The sequence below is a fragment of the Cherax quadricarinatus genome, chromosome 8 (genome assembly GCF_038502225.1).
Source record: "Cherax quadricarinatus isolate ZL_2023a chromosome 8, ASM3850222v1, whole genome shotgun sequence".
Taxonomy (NCBI): domain Eukaryota; kingdom Metazoa; phylum Arthropoda; class Malacostraca; order Decapoda; family Parastacidae; genus Cherax; species Cherax quadricarinatus.
The window spans coordinates 42,718,146-42,739,970 of NC_091299.1; the positions used below are offsets into that span (position 1 = coordinate 42,718,146).

Consider the following 21,825-nt stretch of genomic DNA (forward strand, 5'->3'; position numbering starts at 1 on the left):
CGTTAACCGGGGGTCCACTGTACTGTCTTGTTACTTTCCTTGACAATAATTTCCATCAAGGGCTGGTCAAAGAATAGTTCAAAAAATTCCAGTTCATTTGCAGTGTTTCCAAGGGGACAAGTTGGTAGAATTCCACTTTGAGAGTCATCAAAGTGGTGGAGCTTGGGAACAAAATTGGGATTTTGCTGCCAATCCCAGATACAGTTTGCTGGTGGATACTGGACATCATAAGCAGGTTGTGGTGGCAGTTGTAGTTGTGGTGGGCTGGTGGCTGATGCTCCACTTTGTCCTTAAGCTGAGGAGTCAGCGGCGTGGGTCCCAGCCTGGGCTGGTGAGTCACGCATGGCCGTGGCACTACCATCACCACTACCACCACCTACTGATGCCTGTGGTCTATCCATTCCAAGTGTAGCCACATCATCCTCACTTTCACTGTCTATTCTTGGTGTAGGGCCACGGGATGTACTCCAGGATGTACTCTGTCCTCGGGGCACTGCATAGGGAACACTACCCGAGCGTATGCGGCGGTGTATATATTGACGCTTCACTGGTGAATGTGATTCCTCACTATCACTACTCAAATGATCGTCAAGAGCAATAAAATCACAATTCACGTTACTATCATTGTCATTACTGAAGTCTGAGGCCTGGCCACGTGAAAATATTAGTTTTCTCTTGCGACGAGGCACAACTGAACGTAACTGAGATGTGCCCACACCAGAGGTAGAAGGTTGAAGATTGTCAGGATTTTCTGCACTATTTTCGATATCCTGGTCATTCCTTTCGATCACTAATTGATCAAAGCCATAGAATTCGTCTTCATTTCCACTTCCATCAGAGTCAGAACTATCAGACAGGAAGAGGAGAGTCCCATTTGCCTTGGAGTGAGAGCTGCCTTGCAACAAGGCATGGTGAACAAGGGTAACTGAGGCAGCATTCCCACATTGCTATGCGGGCGCCTAGAATTTTTGTTTATGGCGCACACACACCACGCAGACCCATTCTCTCAGATGTAGGCCTACCAGCCTTCTCGCGCTAAATTTGACGCCGCTAAAATTTTGGCGTAGATCTACGGTTTGGACCCCTCAACATATAGCCATAGATCTATGGCACGGACCCTCAAAGGGTTAAATAGTTTATTTTGCTCAATCAAGAGAACAGAAGGCATACTAGTGAAATAGCTAAGAATTTGGTGAAATGGAACAAAGTAATTGGCTTAAAATAGGACTCAGTGTGAGTGAAATTGCCACTCCGCTAATTTTGTGCCTGTGTAATTCCACAAGTTTCCATCAGATATCATACTTTTGGTGTCATTACTTTCAGAAAAAGATTCTCTGCCATTTCAGAAGAATATTTTTTAAAGGGCACTGAGAAGGTACACTGCAAGGTAATATCTACAAAGAGATTCATGGGAAACTTGTTAGCCACACTTGAAGGTCAGGATATACATCACCCTCATCTTGGAATGGAGTGGGGATATTGCATTTCCATTGACCAACATTGTACTGCAGAGTATGTGCCCATTTTGAAAGCTAGCTAGTGCATGATGGTGCTGCAGTGGTGTTTTCTTACAGCTGATGAAATAAAAAAAAAAAAATTTATTTACATAATTTATCATTAACAGAACTGCAGCTTGGTCAAGATTTGATCCTATGTTCCCATGCCCATGGATGGTAGTCCAGTGGATCGAGTGATGCTTACTTTGTTCAGTTCACATTGGGCTGGGCATGGGAACACAGGATTGAGTCCTTGCTAAGCTGCAGTTCTGTTATTGATTCAAAATCACTTGTTTTGTGATTTCATTGATAATTTATCATATTTAGAATAATGAATATTCAAATTATGAGAAATTAAAAAATTTAAAAAATTGACATTTTCTCTTGGGGAAAATCCAGAGTTTTTTTTTCATTAATTGCATTTGAGAATTCTCTCTTATTTAGACTTTTATTTTAGTAAGAGAATTATAAATTAAATAAATTTAAACCACTTTCTCTGTTGGACTAGTTATCAAGAAGATATTTGCATCTTATGAAAACTCTGTAGTTAGTGGAGGAGCTTGAAAGGATGTGTAAAGGAAGCAAGTTGATAGTGAATTTTGAAAAAAGAAAGTCATAAAAATATATGAAGGTATTGGGAATGAAAGATCAGCAACCAGACTGGAAAGTAAAAAGCATTGACAAAGTAAATGTATATGCACACTTGGGAGTATTGGCAGATGAATATGATAGAGGAGGAAACCACAGAATAAAGAGGAACTGTCTTCAAAACACATTCACCTGTATGTCCCTAGATACAAACAATATATTTTTTTCAACAGACTAGCCATATCCCACCAAGGCAGGGTGACCTAAAAAGAAAAATTAAAGTATTTCTTTTTTAAATTTAGTTGTGTAAAGCACCTGCACAGTACATTATCCATTAAAGATAAGGTGGCTTTGAAACCACTGTTGGTTGCCATGAGCTCAGTCTCATGATGCAAGGGAATATGCTTTATTATTACACTAATATCAACACTACAGCTTATTTGCCTATCATAATTGATCTAATATGACATAATAAACAATATAAATAACATAAAAACACGTTAAATACTCCAGAATGATTAGTATTTGGCATAATTCTGAACAGTTCGACGGATGTATGAAGAGGATATGGGTTACAAGTACCATTGTCCTATCCCAGTCTTGGGGGCTTATATTAGAGAAAACGGAGTATAGCACATGACTAACTGTGATATACACTCGTACTGCACCATAAAACTGAAGCAAAAAAGCTATTTTCTCTACATAGATTATCACACATAGCAGCATATGTGTAGAGAACCTAGGATAACCCAAAAAAGTCAAAGTGGCTTATTTCTAGTACTTGGCTTGGGCTAGCCATATATGATTTTTGGTAAATATTTGATTCTCAGCCAGGGCAGAAACATTGGGCGTATTTCTTTACGCCTGTTGTCTATGTTCACCCATCAGTAAATGGGTACCTGGGTGTTAGTGGACTGGTGTGGGTCTTATCCTGGGACACTGACCTAATTAGCCTGAAATTCTTAACATAACAAGGGTCTTTCTATATAGTAGTATGTCACTGATGTCAGCTAGGCCTGTATACCATGTACATGTACTTGTAGTAAATAAAGATATTATTATTATTACATGTATTATTATTATTATTATTATTATTATTTTTAATTCTCTCAGTTGTTTGTTGGGCTATCTTATTAACCCTTTGACTGTCACGGCCGTATATATATGTCTTACGAGGTACCGTGTTTGACGTATATATACTCATAAATTCTAATGGCTTCATATCAAGCAGGAGAAAGCTGGTAGGCCCTCATGTGAGAGAATGGGTCTGTGTGGTCAGTGTGCACCATATAAAAAAAATCCTGGAGCACACAGTGCATAATGAGAAAAAAAAAACTCCGACCATTTTTTTTAATTGAAATGCCGACTTTGTGGTCTATTTTCGTATAGTATTTATGGTTGTATTCTCGTTTTCTTGATCTCATTTGATAGAATGGAAAACATATTATAGAAATAGAGGTGATTTTGATTGATTTTCCTATAAAAAGAACTTTGAAATGGAGCTCAAAGTATGGGAAATGTTTGATTTTTGCCAATGTTCAAAAGTAAACAAATGATGTCATTTTCCAATAAATGTCCAACTATCCATTCTAATATGCAGTCATGAATGGGTTGATGTTATTTATACAATTATTACAGTATTGCAGTAGTCTGCATAATAGTAAGTCTTCTATTTTTTGTTTGAAAAAAAATTCAAAATAGAAAGCAAGAGTAATATCAGAGGGGCCTGGAGACATGACTGATGAACAAAGAATATGTTATTTTAGAGCCAGGAATGTATGCATTGTTCATTCTGGACCTTATTTTGAAATTGTCATATTTTTTTATTTTCGTGAAATTGGCCAAATTGCAAATTTCTGACCTCATTATTGGGTAGTTGAAATCGGTAAATGGGCAGTTTCTTGTACTCAATCGATTGAAAAAATAGAGTTCTAAAGAAATAGCTATGAGTTTGGCCGACAGGAACAACGGAATTAGCCGAAAATAGGGCTCAAAGTGGGCAAAATTGCTGATTTGTAAATATCACCGAGGTCACTAACTTCGCGAGAGCATAATTCCATCAGTTTTCCATCAAATTTCGTTTTTTTTTTTTGTATCATTACAATCGGGAAAAGATTCTCTATCATTTCATAAAAAATAATTTTTTTTTTTTTTTAAATTTTGCGACACCAGGAGACACCTCAGGATTGGGGGTTGCGACAGTCAAGGGGTTAAAACTTGGGCAATGTATGATGGAAAGATGCTTCTTAACGTACACCAAAAATGAAAGAAATCAGATGATTAATAAGGGAGTTCACTTCTCAGCCATTAGTGGCCCCATAACGGTATATTTTCGTATGGTTTTTATGATTGCATTCTCATTTTTTGGTCTCATTTTATAGAATGTAAGATATAATACAGAAATAGATATGATTTTGATTGCTTTCAAGAAGAAAAGTACGTACCTTGAAATTGAGTTCAAAGTAGCGGAAATGTTCTATTCTTTAGTGATGTTCAAGAGTAAACAAATGACGTCACTGTCTAATACATGAGTGCCTGCCAGTCCAAATTCCAATACACAGTCAAGAATGGGTTGGCATTATTTATACAATTATTACAAAAATGCAGTAGTCTCCATAACAGTAACTCTTCTATTTTTTTGTGTGAACAAAAATTCCAAATGGTAAGCAAGAGTAATATAAGAGGGACCTAGAGCTGTGACTAATGAACAGAGAAAAATGTTATTTTAGTGCCAGAAATGTCTGCATTGTTTATTCTAGACCCTGCTTTGAAATTGGCATCTGTTGAAATTTGTGTGAAATTGGCCAAATTGCCAATTTCTGACCACTTTATTGGGTAGTTGAAATAGGTGAATGGGCAGTTTTTTGTACTCAGTCGACAGAATAGAAGTAAGTTTATTCAGGTATACACAAATACAGTTACATAGATTATCATACATAGCAGCGTATGTATAGAGAACCTAGGATAACCCATAAAAGTCAGACAAAGTGACTTATTTCCAGTACCTGGCTTGGACTTGCCATATATGATTTTTGGTAAATATTTTTATTCTCAGTTGTTTGTTGGGCTATCTTATTGAAACTTGGGCAGTGTATGATGAAAAGGTGCTTCTTAACGTACACCAAAAATGAAAAAAAAAAACGACAATAAATAAGGGAGTTCACTTCTCAGCCATTAGCCGCCTCTTTGTGGTATATTTTTGTATGGTTTTTATGGTTGTATTCTCGTTTTTTTGGTCTCATTTGATAGAATGGAAGATATATTACAGAAATAGATATGATTTTAATTGGTTTCACGATGAAAAGTATCTTGAAATTGAGCTCAGAGTAGCGAAAATGTTAGATTTTTGCCGATGTTCAATGAACTTTCCTGTTTAAGTCAAGTTGGTTAATTTTATTAAGTGCATTCTAACCTAACCACTCTGTAATTCGGCAAACCCGGTAATCCAGCACACTACAGGTCCCAGTGATGCCGGATTTGTGATGGCAGACCTGTATCTAGAACAAATGATATTATTAATTGATAATTATTAAAGAACCTGCTAACTTTGTGTAGTTGTGATAAAGTTACGTAGTCTGAGAGTAAAGTTTGTTAATCGTGTTGTAGCAGCCAGGCTAATATTTTTTGCAGTGGAACTGTGTTTTTAATTCTTTCATGACACTTTCTTATCACTGCTTCTCTAGGCTCAAATGAAACTCAGGTTGTGGATCTCCCCATCATTGACACGTTATCTCAACGGCCTCCATATCTTCCCTTGGCAATTCCTAGAGACATTTCTGAACGTTTAACAAGACTGCATGGAGATCCAGCTGCCTGGTGGGTAGGACAGTTTCTGAAATACATGCTCAGGTTGCAGCCAAAAACCCAGGAAATGCTAGACAGCATGGCAGAAACCCTTGGATTTCAGAAACCCATTGTTGGGTAAGTAGAAAGAGTTAAGGTAATGTTAAATGCTCTGTGGTATAAATGCTATGTTAGGTCTGTTTTAATAAATAGTATATGATTATTATTGATTTGCTTTTAAAGCCATTGATGTGATAAGAGTTTTCAACTTCATTAGTGTGGCAAATTATTATTATATTTAAAGGAAACCTAGGTAGTAGGTTGGTAGACAGCAACTGCCCAGGGAGGTACTACCGTCCTGCCAAGTGAGTGTAAAACACAAACCTGTAGTTGTTTTACATGATGGTAGGATTGCTGGTGTCTTTTTTCTGTCTCAAACATGCAAGATTTCAGGTACGTCTTGCTGCTTCTGCTTACACTTAGGTCACACTACACATACATGTACAAGTATATATATATACACACCCCTCTGGGTTTTCTTCTATTTTCTTTCTAGTTCTTATTCTTGTTTATTTCCTCTTATCTCCATGGGGAAGTGGAACAGAATTCTTCCTCCGTAAGCCATGCATGTTGTAAGAGGCGACTAAAATGCCGGGAGCAAGGGCCTAGTAACCCCTTCTGCATAAATTACTAAATTTAAAAAGAGAAACTTCCGTTTTTCTTTTTGGGCCACCCTGCCTTGGTGGGATATGGCCGGTTTGTTGAAAAAAAAATTAAAGGAAAGTGATTAACTTGTAGGGGTCACACATCACTTGAGAGGCAGTCAGGTATAATCCAGGGAAAGGGAGAACAGGGCTAATTCTTTGGATCAAGGCACCTCTTGAGGGAGCATGTTCCTAAGTTCAACATTTCTCCTTAATGTTTAGATTTTCTTCCTTCTCTCCTTCATTTAAATTTAACTTTTCAGTAAACGAGGAGAATGTGAGGCCATGGTTATGAACTAAGGAAGAGGTGAAAAAAGGAAACTAAAAACCTCTCATAAATGGTGGTAGAACAGTGGAGTAACCTTTTTAAGTCTCACCCCAAATAAAAAAATATTTGGCTCATATTCAGTTTAATTCTACACATCTTCTTTGGTTCCTTCCTTCCTCTCTCCCTCCCTCAAAATAATAATATTTATGTGAATCACTAAACCCAAGTGGGCCATTCAGTGCAAGGTGTGGGAGGCAAACTCCTCTGTCTGCTTGTTGTGAGACAGAGATGCTACTTTCACAGCCAGACAAAATTTTCTCTTATGAAATAAGCTTTATAATTTCAACTTGGTTTGCCTCCGTATTACCTTCAAATTGTGAGTGAGATATCACATTATCCAACACAGAGGAAAATGAGCACCTATAGGTAGGATTAATGTCTCAACATATAAATTGAGTTCAGTACACATTTCTTCAACAGTATCATTCATAATGTAATATAGACATGAAATCTTGTTAGTTGATAACTTGGTTAAATGTCTTTTAAACAAACCGGCAATCTCCCATCAAGATAGGGCAACCTGAAAAAGACTATTATAAAAGTTTTTATTTTTTATTTTTTATTTTTTTATTATCACACTGGCCGATTCCCACCAAGGCAGGGTGGCCCGAAAAAGAAAAACTTTCACCATCATTCTCTCCATCACTGTCTTGCCAGAAGGGTGCTTTACACTACAGTTTTTAAACTGCAACATTAACACCCCTCCTTCAGAGTGCAGGCACTGTACTTCCCATCTCCAGGACTCAAGTCCAGCCTGCCGGTTTCCCTGAATCCCTTCATAAATGTTACTTTGCTCACACTCCAACAGCACGTCAAGTATTAAAACCCATTTGTCACCATTCACTCCTATCAAACACGCTCACGCATGCCTGCTGGAAGTCCAAGCCCCTCGCACACAAAACCTCCTTTACCCTGTCCCTCCAACCTTTCCTAGGCCGACCCCTACCCCGCCTTCCTTCCACTACAGACTGATGCACTCTTGAAGTCATTCTGTTTCGCTCCATTCTCTCTACATGTCCGAACCACCTCAACAACCCTTCCTCAGCCCTCTGGACAACAGTTTTGGTAATCCCGCACCTCCTCCTAACTTCCAAACTACGAATTCTCTGCATTATATTCACACCACACATTGCTCTCAGACATGACATCTCCACTGCCTCCAGCCTTCTCCTCGCTGCAACATTCATCACCCATGCTTCACACCCATATAAGAGCGTTGGTAAAACTATACTCTCATACCTTCCCCTCTTTGCCTCCAAGGACAAAGTTCTTTGTCTCCACAGACTCCTAAGTGCACCACTCACCCTTTTCCCCTCATCAATTCTATGATTCACCTCATCTTTCATAGACCCATCCGCTGACACGTCCACTCCCAAATATCTGAATACATTCACCTCCTCCATACTCTCTCCCTCCAATCTGATATCCAATCTTTCATCACCTAATCTTTTTGTTATCCTCATAACCTTACTCTTTCCTGTATTCACTTTCAATTTTCTTCTTTTGCATACCCTACCAAATTCATCCACCAATCTCTGCAACTTCTCTTCAGAATCTCCCAAGAGCACAGTGTCATCAGCAAAGAGCAACTGTGACAACTCCCACTTTATGTGTGATTCTTTATCTTTTAACTCCACGCCTCTTGCCAAGACCCTCGCATTTACTTCTCTTACAACCCCATCTATAAATATATTAAACAACCACGGTGACATCACACATCCTTGTCTAAGGCCTACTTTTACTGGGAAATAATTTCCCTCTTTCCTACATACTCTAACTTGAGCCTCACTATCCTCGTAAAAACTCTTCACTGCTTTCAGTAACCTACCTCCTACACCATACACCTGCAACATCTGCCAAATTGCCCCCCTATCCACCCTGTCATACACCTTTTCCAAATCCATAAATGCCACAAAGACCTCTTTAGCCTTATCTAAATACTGTTCACTTACATGTTTCACTGTAAACACCTGGTCCACACACCCCCTACCTTTCCTAAAGCCTCCTTGTTCATCTGCTATCCTATTCTCCGTCTTACTCTTAATTCTTTCAATAATAACTCTACCATACACTTTGCCAGGTATACTCAACAGACTTATCCCCCTATAATTTTTGCACTCTCTTTTATCCCCTTTGCCTTTATACAAAGGAACTATGCATGCTCTCTGCCAATCCCTAGGTACCTTACCCTCTTCCATACATTTATTAAATAATAATACATGTATAAGGGTTACTAGCCCCCTTGCTCCCATTATTTTAGCCACCTCATGTGACTTCCCATTAGAAATTGATTAAAAATCATTGCAATTAATCTGACAAGAGTACACATTTTTTTTTTCAGCAAACTGGCCGTATGCCAAGGGGTTATTAGCCTCTTGCTTCCGGCATTTTAGTCGCCTCTTACTACAGGCATGGCTTATGGAGGAAAATTTTTGATCCATTTCCCCATGGAAATAAGAAGAAATAAACAAGAACAAGAACTAGTAAGGAAATAAAAGAAAACCCAGAGAGGTGTGTGTATATATATATACAGTAGGGCCCCACTTATATGGCAGGTTAGGTTCCAGGCTACTGCCGTAAAGCGGAAATTGCTGTAAAGTAGAACACCCTTTTTTCCCTTATAAATGCATACAAATACTAGATAACAAGTTTACACTAACATATATTAAGTTAGCAATAGAACTAGGCATCAAAAAACAATAAATAAGTAAATTACACACATAGTGCACTCATTACTTACCTTAAAATATTTATAGTCTTAATCTAGGGTGAGATGAGTAGTATTTATTGTAAGAAATCAAGTGTGGTATGTATGGTAGTCAGCCAGGCTACAATACCAGGCCATTCCACCCACACATACTATTCTATGACATTTAAGCATCCCAGAGTGATAAAATGCATATACAGTTCACTCATTACTTACCTTAAAATATTTGTTGTCTTAATGTAGGGTCAAGGGTGAGTAAACAAGATAAAACGAATAAATGAGAGAGAGAGAGAGAATGAGTACATGAGGGAGGACAAGCGCAGAGTTATGTAAACAAACCAGGCGAACGTAAGTTTTGTAAACAAACAAAGTGTACACGTCTGGTTTGTGTACAAGTTGTCTCTACATTGATACAGTAGAATAAATAAAGAATAACACTTCCATTCTCATGTAACACCATTTTTAGAAGAAATGACGCTCTGAGTGAAGGCAATGGAAATAAGTCACTCTGTCTGACTTTTTTGGGTTATCCTAGGTTCTCTACACAAATGCTGTTATGTATGGTAATCTATGTAGCTGTATTTGTGTATACCTGAATAAACTTACATACATACGAAAGGAATAATTTTCTACAGTTACCCCCAGTAACACATTTTTTCTTATGTTAGACTAGAGAAATTGTTATTCTTGCCATCACTTCTCACTTTATGTTTATTTATTCTACTGTGGGGTGTATTTATCATCTTTATATGTTATGCATCGTGTTTATTATATAATTTTGAAAAAATATCATGGATGGATTAATGAAAATGTGTATATTAACGTAATATACGACATTTAATGAGACTCAGTGATTATTATTATCATTACTAATATGACGTCTCAAGATATAAGAGACTCTTACTGATTTTAATGTGTACCTGCATGCCAGCACAGTATGTAAGTTTATTTTGGTACAGGTATACATAAGTATAATTATCAGAGTATATATAAAATATGAAATAACTTTTAAAAACACTTGAAATTTTGGAGTTTCCAGACATAATGGAGAGACTTAATGCTTACGGATCTCACAGAGAATGTAAACAAACCGGGTGGGGCGTGGTGACCATATTAGAAAGTCAGGTGGGGGAGCCGTATAGTGAGTTTTGGTCATAATTTGAAATGACCGTATTAGCGGAACACCGTAAAGCGAAACGCCGTAAAGCGGGGCCCTACTGTATATGCTTGTACATGTGAGTGTAGTGTGACCTATCGTAAGTAGAATTAGCAAGGCATACCTGAAATCTTGCACATTTCCAAGACAGAAAAAGACACCAGCAATCCTACCATCATGTACAACAATTACAGGTTACCGCTTCACACTCACTTGGTAGTAGGGTAGTACCTCCCTGGGATGTTGCTGTCTACCAAACTACTACCTAGGTTACTTTTAAAATATAAGCAGAAAAAAGAAATATGCCTCAGTTTTCTATGAAGTTTAAATTTATACACATAAAATAAAAAGATAAAGGTTTATTTCTTTGTAAAGGTTACAATTTTGGTTTGCTAAGTACAAAGATAGCCACTATCATGCCAGGGTATTTTGGGCAGATACGTGGAAATACTGTATTATGTCAGCAAATCTGAATGTACATATAGCATTAAGAAGTCTGTTTACAAATTCTGGTATTTATCAAGTGATCAATAATTAAAGATCTTCATCTTTCAGAGTACATGTTCGAAGAACTGATAAGGTTGGAACAGAAGCAGCATTTCATGCCATTGAAGAATATATGAGTCACGTCGAGAATTATTATGCAGCCCTCAATTTGCGTCAAGCAACTGTAGTGAAGAGGGTCTATTTAGCATCTGATGATCCAACTGTTATTTCAGAGGCCCAGAGGAAGTACGTCTTAAGACAAGTAAAATTAGGACATAGGATGATGTTGAAAATCATAATACAGCTTATTAGTTATGTGAATTGTTATTTGCTCTCCACTAGTGCCCAAAAGATTACTTTGCAAATATTCTCTCAATTAATGATATCTAGAAAGTCTGTGTGTTTACTTACAAACAGGTATCCAGATTATACCTTCATTGGGGACCCGAACATTGCTCGCACTGCAGCTGTAGCAACACGATACACAGATGCATCACTCAAGGGCATCATTGCTGATGTACACTTCCTCTCACTTACAGATTATCTTGTATGCACGTTCTCTTCGCAGGTAAGAAGACCTCGGAATAACATATACTATGATATAATTAGAGTTTTAATTGTAATTTTAATGTACATCTTGAAATTATGTTCACTTTAACCCTTTCAGGGTCCAAGGCCCAAATCTGGAGTCACGCACCAGTGTCCAAGAATTTTCAAAAAAAAAAAATTTGTTATTTTTTCTTATGAAATCGTAGAGAATCTTTTTGTGAAGGTAATAAAACAAAAAGTACGAAATTTGGTGGAAAATTGACGAAATTATGCTCTCGTGAATTTTGATGTGTCAGCGATATTTACGAATCGGCGATTTTGCCGACTTTGACTCCCATTTTAGGCCAATTACATTATTACAGTCAACCAAATTCTTAGCTATTTCACTAGTATAACTTCTATTCTATCGATTGAGCACAAGAAATCGCCAAGTCAACTGTTTCAACTACAAAATAAAGTGATCGGAAATTGTTAATTTGGCCAATTTAACACAAAGTTCAAAATATTCCAATTTCAAAATAGGGTCCAGAATGAACAATGTAGGCATTCCTGGCACTAAACTAACATTTCCTCTGTTCATTAGTTATGTTTTGAGGCTTTACAAATAAATTCCATTTTGATTTTTTATTCACATAATGAATTTTTATTCACACCAAAAAATAGAAGATTTACTGTTATGCAATACTGTAATAATTGTATAAATATCATCACCATATTTGTGAATGTATATTAGACCCACCAGCTGGCGTGTATTAGACGTGTGAGGTCGTTTGTTTACTCTTGAATATCGGCAAAAATTTAACATTTCCGCTACTTTGAGCTCAGTTTCAAGCCATTTCCAATGCTAAAACCAATCAAAATCATCTCTATTTCTGTAATATGTCTTCCATTCTATCAAATGAGACCAAGAAATCGCAAATACAACTATAAAAAACATACGAAAAAACACTGCAAAGTTGCTGTTTTAATCGAAAAATCATGATTTCATTTTTTTTCTCTCATTATACACAGTGTGCTGCAGGATCTGTTTTATGTGGTGCACACATACCACATAGATGTATTCTCTCATATCTAGGCCCAAATGTACCACTCACAGTTTATCAGAGTGAGCTGAGCTCATGACGTAGATCTACGGTTTGGACCCTGAACGTAAAGCCGTAGATCTACGGGACGGACCCTGAAAGGGTTAAGCTACAATATATAAGTAGGAAATATTATAGTTTGTAGTTCAGGAAACTTGAAAAGAAGAATGTGGGTGTCTTGTTTTCTAGTCACTTTTTCTGAGAACTTATATAATTAAACTTCTTTGTGTTGATGGTTTTCCAAAAAGTGCCTCTTTAACCCCTTCAGGGTCCAAGGCCCAAATCTGAAGTGGTGCCCCAGTGTCCAAGAATTTAAAAAAAAAAATTTGTTATTTTTTCTTATGAAATGGTAGAGAATCTTTTTGTGAAGGTAATAAAACAAAAAGTATGAAATTTGATGGAAAATTTACGAAATTATGCTCTCGCGAATTTTGATGTGTCAGCGATATTTACGAATCGGCGATTTTGTCGACTTTGACTCCCATTTTAGGCCAATTACATTATTCCAGTCAACCAAATTCTTAGCTATTTCACTAGTATTACTTCTATTCTATCGATTGAGCACAAGAAATCGCCAAGTCAACTGTTTCAACTACAAATTAAAGTGATCGGAAATTGTTAATTTGGCCAATTTAACACAAAGTTCAAAATATTCCAATTTCAAAATAGGGTCCAAAATAAACAATGTAGGTATTCCTGGAACTAAACTAACATTTCCTCTGTTCATTAGTTATGTTTTGAGGCTTTACAAATAAATTCCATTTTGATTTTTTATTCACATAATGAATTTTTATTCACACCAAAAAATAGAAGATTTACTGTTATGCAATACTGTAATAATTGTATAAATATCATCACCATATTTGTGAATGCATATTAGACCCACCAGCTGGCGTGTATTAGACGTGTGAGGTCGTTTGTTTACTCTTGAATATCGGCAAAAATTTAACATTTCTGCTACTTTGAGCTCAGTTTCAAGCCATTTCCAGTGCTAAAACCAATCAAAATCATCACTATTTCTGTAATATGTCTTCCATTCTATCAAATGAGACCAAGAAATCGCAAATAGAACTATAAAAAACATACGAAAAAACACTGCAAAGTCGCTATTTTAATCGAAAAATCATGATTTCAGTTTTTTTCTCTCATTATACACAGCGTGCTGCAGGATCTGTTTTATGTGGTGCACACATACCACATAGATGTATTCTCTCATATCTAGGCCCAAATGTACCAGTCACAGTTTATCAGAGTGAGCCGAGCTCATGACGTAGATCTACGGTTTGGACCCTGAACGTAAAGCCGTAGATCTACGGGACGGACCCTCAAAGGGTTAAATACTGTGCAGGTAGACTGTCAACCTTCCCAGACTGTTACAGCATTTCAAAATTTAGAACACTGAATATTAATCCCTTGACTGTCACAACCCCCAATCCTGAGGTGTCTCCTGGTGTCGCAAAATTTCGAAAAAAAAAAAAAAAATCTTATGAAATGATAGAGAATCTTTTCCCGATTGTAATGACGCCAAAAAAAAAAAAACGAAATTTGATGGAAAACTGACGGAATTATGCTCTCGCGAAGTTTGCGACCTCGGCGATATTTGCAAATCGGCGATTTCGCCCACTTTGAGCCCTATTTTCAGCCAATTCCATTGTTCCAGTCGACCAAACTCATAGCTATTTATTTAGAACTCTGCTTTTTCTATTGATTAAGTACAAGAAACTGCCTATTTACCAATTTCAACTACCCAATAATGTGGTCAGAAATTTGCAATTTGGCTAATTTCATGAAAATTAAAAAATATGGCAATTTCAAAATAAGGTCCAGAATGAACACTGCAGACATTCCTGGCTCTAAAATAACATTTTCTTTGTTCATCAGTCATGTCTCCAGGCCCCTCTGATATTACTCTTGCTTTCTATTTTGAATTTTTATTCAAACAAAAAATAGAAGATTTACTATTATGGAGACTACTGCAATACTGTAATAATTGTATAAATAACATCAACCCATTCATGACTGCATATTAGAATGGCTAGTTGGACATTTATTGGACAATGACATCATTTGTTTACTTTTGAACATCAGCAAAAATCAAACATTCCTCTAATTTGAGCTCCATTTCCAGGTTCTTTTTATAGTAAAATCAATCAAAAACACCTCTATTTCTATAATATGTTTTCCATTCTATCAAACGAGACCAAGAAAACGAGAATACAACCATAAATACTATACGAAAATAGACCACAAAGTCTGCATTTTAATTAAAAAATGGTCGGAGTTTTTTTTTTCTCATTATGCACTGCGTGCTCCAGGATTTTTTTTATATGGTGCACACTGACCATACAGACCCATTCTCTCACATGTGGGCCTACCAGCTTTCTCCTTGATTTGAAGCCGCTAGAATTTATGAGTATATATACGTCAAACACGGTACCTTGTAAGACGTATATATATGGCCGCGACAGTCAAAGGGTTAACTGGTGCTACTGTCCACTTTTACTTCCATCTCCCATGCTAGTATATCCTCCTGTTTCTACTGGATACTTATGAGAAGTTGGTGTGATCAAGTCACTATTGTATGTATGTATGTATGTATATATGTTTTTTTTTTTATTAACACACTGGCCGATTCCCACCAAGGCAGGGTGGCCCGAAAAAGAAAAACTTTCACCATCATTCTCTCCATCACTGTCTTGCCAGAAGGGTGCTTTACACTACAGTTTTTAAACTGCAACATTAACACCCCTCCTTCAGAGTGCAGGCACTGTACTTCCCATCTCCAGGACTCAAGTCCGGCCTGCCGGTTTCCCTGAATCCCTTCATAAATGTTACTTTGCTCTCACTCCAACAGCACGTCAAGTATTAAAAACCATTTGTCTCCATTCACTCCTATCAAACACGCTCACGCATGCCCGCTGGAAGTCCAAGCCCCTCACACACAAAACCTCCTTTACCCCCTCCCTCCAACCTTTCCTAGGCCGACCCCTACCCCGCCTTCCTTCCACTACAGACTGATACACTCTTGAAGTCAATCTGTTTCACTCCATTCTCTCTACATGTCTGAACCACCTCAACAACCATTCCTCAGCCCTCTGGACAACAGTTTTGGCAATCCCGCACCTCCTCCTATCTTCCAAACTACGAATTCTCTGCATTACATTCACACCACACATTGCCCTCGGACATGACATCTCCGCTGCCTCTAGCCTTCTCCTCGCTGCAACATTCATCACTCATGCTTCACACCCATACAGGAGCGTTGGTAAAACTATACTCTCATACATTCTCCTCTTTGCTTCCAAGGACAAAGTTCTTTGTCTCCACAGACTCCTAAGTGCACCACTCGCCCTTTTCTCCTCATCAATTCTATGATTCACCTCATCTTTCATAGACCCATCCGCTGACACGTCCACTCCCAAATATCTGAATACATTCACCTCCTCAATACTCTCTCCCTCCAATCTGATATCCAATCTTTCATCACCTAATCTTTTTGTTATCCTCATAACCTTACTCTTTCCTGTATTCACTTTCAATTTTCTTCTTTTGCATACCCTACCAAATTCATCAACCAACCTCTGCAACTTCTCTTCAGAATCACCCAAGAGCACAGTGTCATCAGCAAAGAGCATTAATACACAAATAACCTGCACATAAAAGACGTTTCAGTCCGACTTGGACTCTTTTTTTATGTGCGGGTTATTTGTGTATCGTTCCAGTCACGGTATTGTGCCTTTTTTTTTGTTATTTAGCAAAGAGCAACTGTGACAACTCCCACTTTGTGTGATTCTTTATCTTTTAACTCCACACCTCTTGCCAAGACCCTCGCATTTACTTCTCTTACAACCCCATCTATGAATACAGTGGACCCTCAACCAGCGATATTAATCCATTCCGAGAGCTCATCATTAATCAAAATTATCGTTAGTCGAGTTAGTTTTCCCCTTAAGAAATAATGGAAATCAAATTAATCCTTGCAAGACACCCAAAAGTATTGAAAAAAAATTGTTTTACCACATGAAATATTAATTTTAATACACACAAACTGAAGAAGACATGCACAGTTACATGACACTTACCTTTATTGAAGATCTGGTGATGACTGATAGGATGGGAGGAGGGGAGAGTGTTGATGTTGTTAATTTTTAGAAGGGGAATCCCCTTCCATTAGGGCTTGAGGTGGCAAGTCCTTTTTTGGGGTTACTTCCCTTCTTCTTTTAATGCCACTAGGACCAGCTTGAGTCACTGGACCTCTGTCGCACAACATATCTGTCCATAGACGCCTGTACCTCCTGTTCCTTTATGACATTCCTAAAGTGTTTCACAACATTGTCAGTGTCACAATTAAACACTTGTTCAGGTTTCAATTCTTCACTGTCTATGTACTCCTTGAATTCCTGCACATACTTTTCAGCTGTTTTTTGGTCCAAACTGGCAGCCTCACCATGCCTTATCACACTATGTATGCCACTACGATTCTTAAATCTCTCAAACCAACCTTTGCTGGCCTTAAATTCACTCACATCACCATTAGTTGGTGGCATTTTTCTAATTAAATCCTCATGCAACTTCCTAGCCTTTTCACATATGATCGCTTGAGAAATGCTATCTCCTGCTATCTGTTTTTCGTTTATCCATACCAATAACAGTCTCTCAACATCTTCTATCACTTGCGATCTCAGTTTCGAAAACATAGTTGCACCTTTGGCAAGAACAGCTTCCTTGATTGCCGTTTTCTTCGCCACAATAGTAGCGATGGTTGATTGGGGTTATGTGTACAACCTGGCCAGCTCGGAGACACGCACTCCACTTTCATACTTAGCAGTGATCTCTTTCTTCATATCCATAGTAATTCTCACCCTTATTGCTGAAAGGTTGGCACTAGAAGCTTTCTTGGGGCCCATGGTGACTTATTTTGCAGGTGCAATCACTAAAAAGGCTGTGATAATATGAAATGTTCCGATTGTATGCTTGGAAGCAACCGCGGTGGCAGGCTGGCTTGTAAACACTGGCCAGAAGTGGACGCGTCTCAGACTGAACGAATAGTGTTGGTCGAGTTTTTTAGCGCTAGTCGAGGCAAAATTTTTGCATTAAAATGTATCGCTGGTTGGATTTATCGTTAATCGATGCCATCGTTGGTCGAGGGTCCACTGTATATTGAACAACCACGGTGACATCACATATCCTTGTCTAAGGCCTACTTTTACTGGGAAATATTCTCCCTCTTTCCTACATACTCTAACTTGAGCCTCACTATCCTCGTAAAAACTCTTCACTGCTTTCAGTAACCTACCTCCTATACCATACATCTGCATCATCTGCCACATTGCCCCCCTATCCATCCTGTCATACGCCTTTTCCAAATCCATAAATGCCACAAAAACCTCTTTAGCCTTATCTAAATACTGTTCACTTATATGTTTCACTGTAAACACCTGGTCCACACACCCCCTACCTTTCCTAAAGCCTCCTTGTTCATCTGCTATCCTATTCTCCGTCTTACTCTTAATTCTTTCAATAATAACTCTACCATACACTTTACCAGGTATACTCAACAGACTTATCCCCCTATAATTTTTGCACTCTCTTTTGCACCCTTTGCCTTTATACAAAGGAACTATGCATGCTCTCTTCCAATCCTTAGGTACCTTACCCTCTTCCATACATTTATTAAATAATAGCACCAACCACTCCAAAACTATATTCCCACCTGCTTTTAACATTTCTATCTTTATCCCATCAATCCCAGCTGCCTTACCCCCTTTCATTTTACCTACTGCCTCATGAACTTCCCCCACACTCACAACTGGCTCTTCCTCACTCCTACAAGATGTTATTCTTCCTTGCCCTATACACGAAATCACAGCTTCCCTTTCTTCATCATATATGTATTTTTTTTTTTTTTCAACAAGTCGGCCGTCTCCCACTGAGGCAGGGTGACCCAAAAAAGAAAGAAAATCTCCAAAAAGAAAATACTTTCAATAATTCAACACTTTCACCACACTCGCACATTATCACTGTTTTTGCAGAGGTGCTCAGAATACAACAGTTTAGAAGCATACACATATAAAGATACACAACATATCCCTCCAAACTGCCAATATCCCAAACCCGTCCTTTAAAGTGCAGGCATTGTACTTCCCATTTCCAGGACTCAAGTCCGACTATATGAAAATAACCGGTTTCCCTGAATCCCTTCACTAAATATTACCCTGCTCACACTCCAACAGATCGTCAGGTCCCAAGTACCATTCGTCTCCATTCACTCCTATCTAACACGCTCACGCACGCTTGCTGGAAGTCCAAGCCCCTTGCCCACAAAACCTCCTTTACCCCCTCTCTCCAACCCTTTCGACGACGACCCCTACCCCGCCTTCCTTCCCCTATAGATTTATATGCTTTCCATGTCATTCTACTTTGATCCATTCTCTCTAAATGACCAAACCACCTCAACCCCTCTTCTGCCCTCTGACTAATACTTTTATTAACTCCACACCTTTTCCTAATTTCCACACTCCGAATTTTCTGCATAATATTTACACTACACATTGCCCTTAAACAGGACATCTCCACTGCCTCCAACCCTCTCCTCGCTGCTGCATTTACCACCCAAGCTTCACACCCATATAAGAGTGTTGGTACTACTATACTTTCTTACATTCCCTTCTTTGCCTCCATAGATAATGTTTTTTGACTCCACATATACCTCAACGCACCACTCACCTTTTTTCCCTCATCAATTCTATGATTAACCTCATCCTTCATAAATCCATCCGCCGACACGTCAACTCCCAAGTATCTGAAAACATTCACTTCTTCCATACTCCTCCTCCCCAATTTGATATCTAATTTTTCTTTATCTATGTATATCTATCTTTCTTTCAACGCACTGGCCGTATCCCACTGAGGCGGGGTGGCCCAAAAAGAAAAACGAAAGTTTCTCCTTTTACATTTAGTAATATATACAGGAGAAGTGGTTACTAGTCCCTTGCTCCCGGCATTTTAGTTGCCTCTTACAACACACATGGCTTACGGAGGAAGAATTCTGTTCCACTTCCCCATGGAGATAAGAGGAAACAAACAAGAACAAGAACTAGAAAGAAAATAGAAGAATACCCAGAGGGGTGTGTATATATATGCTTGTACATGTATGTGTAGTGTGACCTAAGTGCAAGTAGAGGTAGCAAGACATACCTGAAATCTTGCATATTTATGAGACAGACAGAAGACACCAGCAATCCTACCAACATGTAAAACAATTACAGGTTTTCGTTGTACACTCAACTGGCAGGACGGTAGTACCTCCCTGGGCGGTTGCTGTTTACCAACCTACTACCTAGGTGTAAACACATTCATGACTGCATATTGGAATAGCTATTTGGACAGGTATTGGACGGTGACATCATGTGTTTACTCTTGAACACAGCAAATAATCAAACATTTCTGCTGCTTCTAATAATAACAATAATAATAATAATAAATGCGATAGAACTGAAGAAGGAAATTGTACAAAAATGCGAGGGAGTGGTTGACACATCGTCAGTGTGGCTTTGTTTATGCTGGAGTGAGCATTAGTCTCCATGCTCTTCCAAACATTTCACAATAATTCACTGTGTTTGGTGCTTGTAGATTGAGTGCAACTGGAGTGGTAGAGGCAGTGGTTGAGGAAGTGGTTGAGGCAGTGGGTTAGGCAGTGGGTGAGGCAGTGGGTGAGGCAGTGGTTGAGGCAGCAGTTGAGGCGCTGGTAGAGGCAGCGGTTTAGGCAGGGGTTGAGGCAGCGGTTGAGGCAATGGTGGAGGCAGCAGTTGAGGCAGTGGTATTTAATATTTATTTTTTTTTATTATCACACTGGCCGATTCCCACCAAGGCAGGGTGGCCCGAAAAAGAAAAACTTTCACCATCATTCACTCCGTCACTGTCTTGCCAGAAGGGTGCTTTACACTACAGTTTTTAAACTGCAACATTAACACCCCTCCTTCAGAGTGCAGGCACTGTACTTCCCATCTCCAGGACTCAAGTCCGGCCTGCCGGTTTCCCTGAACCCCTTCATAAATGTTACTTTGCTCACACTCCAACAGCATGTCAAGTATTAAAAACCATTTGTCTCCATTCACTCCTATCAAACACGCTCACGCATGCCTCCTGGAAGTCCAAGCCCCTCGCACACAAAACCTCCTTTACCCCCTCCCTCCAACCTTTCCTAGGCCGACCCCTACCCTGCCTTCCTTCCACTACAGACTGATACACTCTTGAAGTCACTCTGTTTCGCTCCATTCTCTCTACATGTCCAAACCACCTCAACAACCCTTCCTCAGCCCTCTGGACAACAGTTTTGGTAATCCTGCACCTCCTCCTAACTTCCAAACTACGAATTCTCTGCATTATATTCACACCACACATTGCCCTCAGACATGACATCTCCACTGCCTCCAGCCTTCTCCTCGCTGCAACATTCATCACCCATGCTTCACACCCATATCAGAGCGTTGGTAAAACTATACTCTCATACATTCCTCTCTTTGCCTCCAAGGACAAAGTTCTTTGTCTCCACAGACTCCTAAGTACACCACTCACCCTTTTCCCCTCATCAATTCTATGATTCACCTCATCTTTCATAGACCCATCCGCCGACACGTCCACTCCCAAATATCTGAATACATTCACTTCCTCCATACTCTCTCCCTCCAATCTGATATCCAATCTTTCATCACCTAATCTTTTTGTTATCCTCATAACCTTACTTTTTCCTGTATTCACTTTTAATTTTCTAATTTTGCACACCCTACCAAATTCATCCACCAATCTCTGCAACTTCTCTTCAGAATCTCCCAAGAGCACGGTGTCATCAGCAAAGAGCAACTGTGACAACTCCCACTTTATGTGTGATTCTTTATCTTTTAACTCCACACCTCTTGCCAAGACCCTCGCATTTACTTCTCTTAC

General features: G+C 38.7%; 1 protein-coding gene across 2 annotated transcripts in view; it reads left to right on the top strand.

Annotated features, from left to right (window-relative positions):
- The window catches only part of FucT6 (alpha-(1,6)-fucosyltransferase 8), a 628,228-nt gene that overhangs the window by 566,625 nt on the left and 39,778 nt on the right, over window positions 1-21,825 (top strand). For both annotated transcript variants that reach the window (XM_070083038.1, XM_070083039.1), the window contains exons 8-10: window positions 5,768-6,005; window positions 11,318-11,494; window positions 11,666-11,816. In XM_070083038.1, the coding sequence (XP_069939139.1) occupies window positions 5,768-6,005; window positions 11,318-11,494; window positions 11,666-11,816 (566 nt within the window). The remainder of the gene's footprint in view (window positions 1-5,767; window positions 6,006-11,317; window positions 11,495-11,665; window positions 11,817-21,825) is intronic.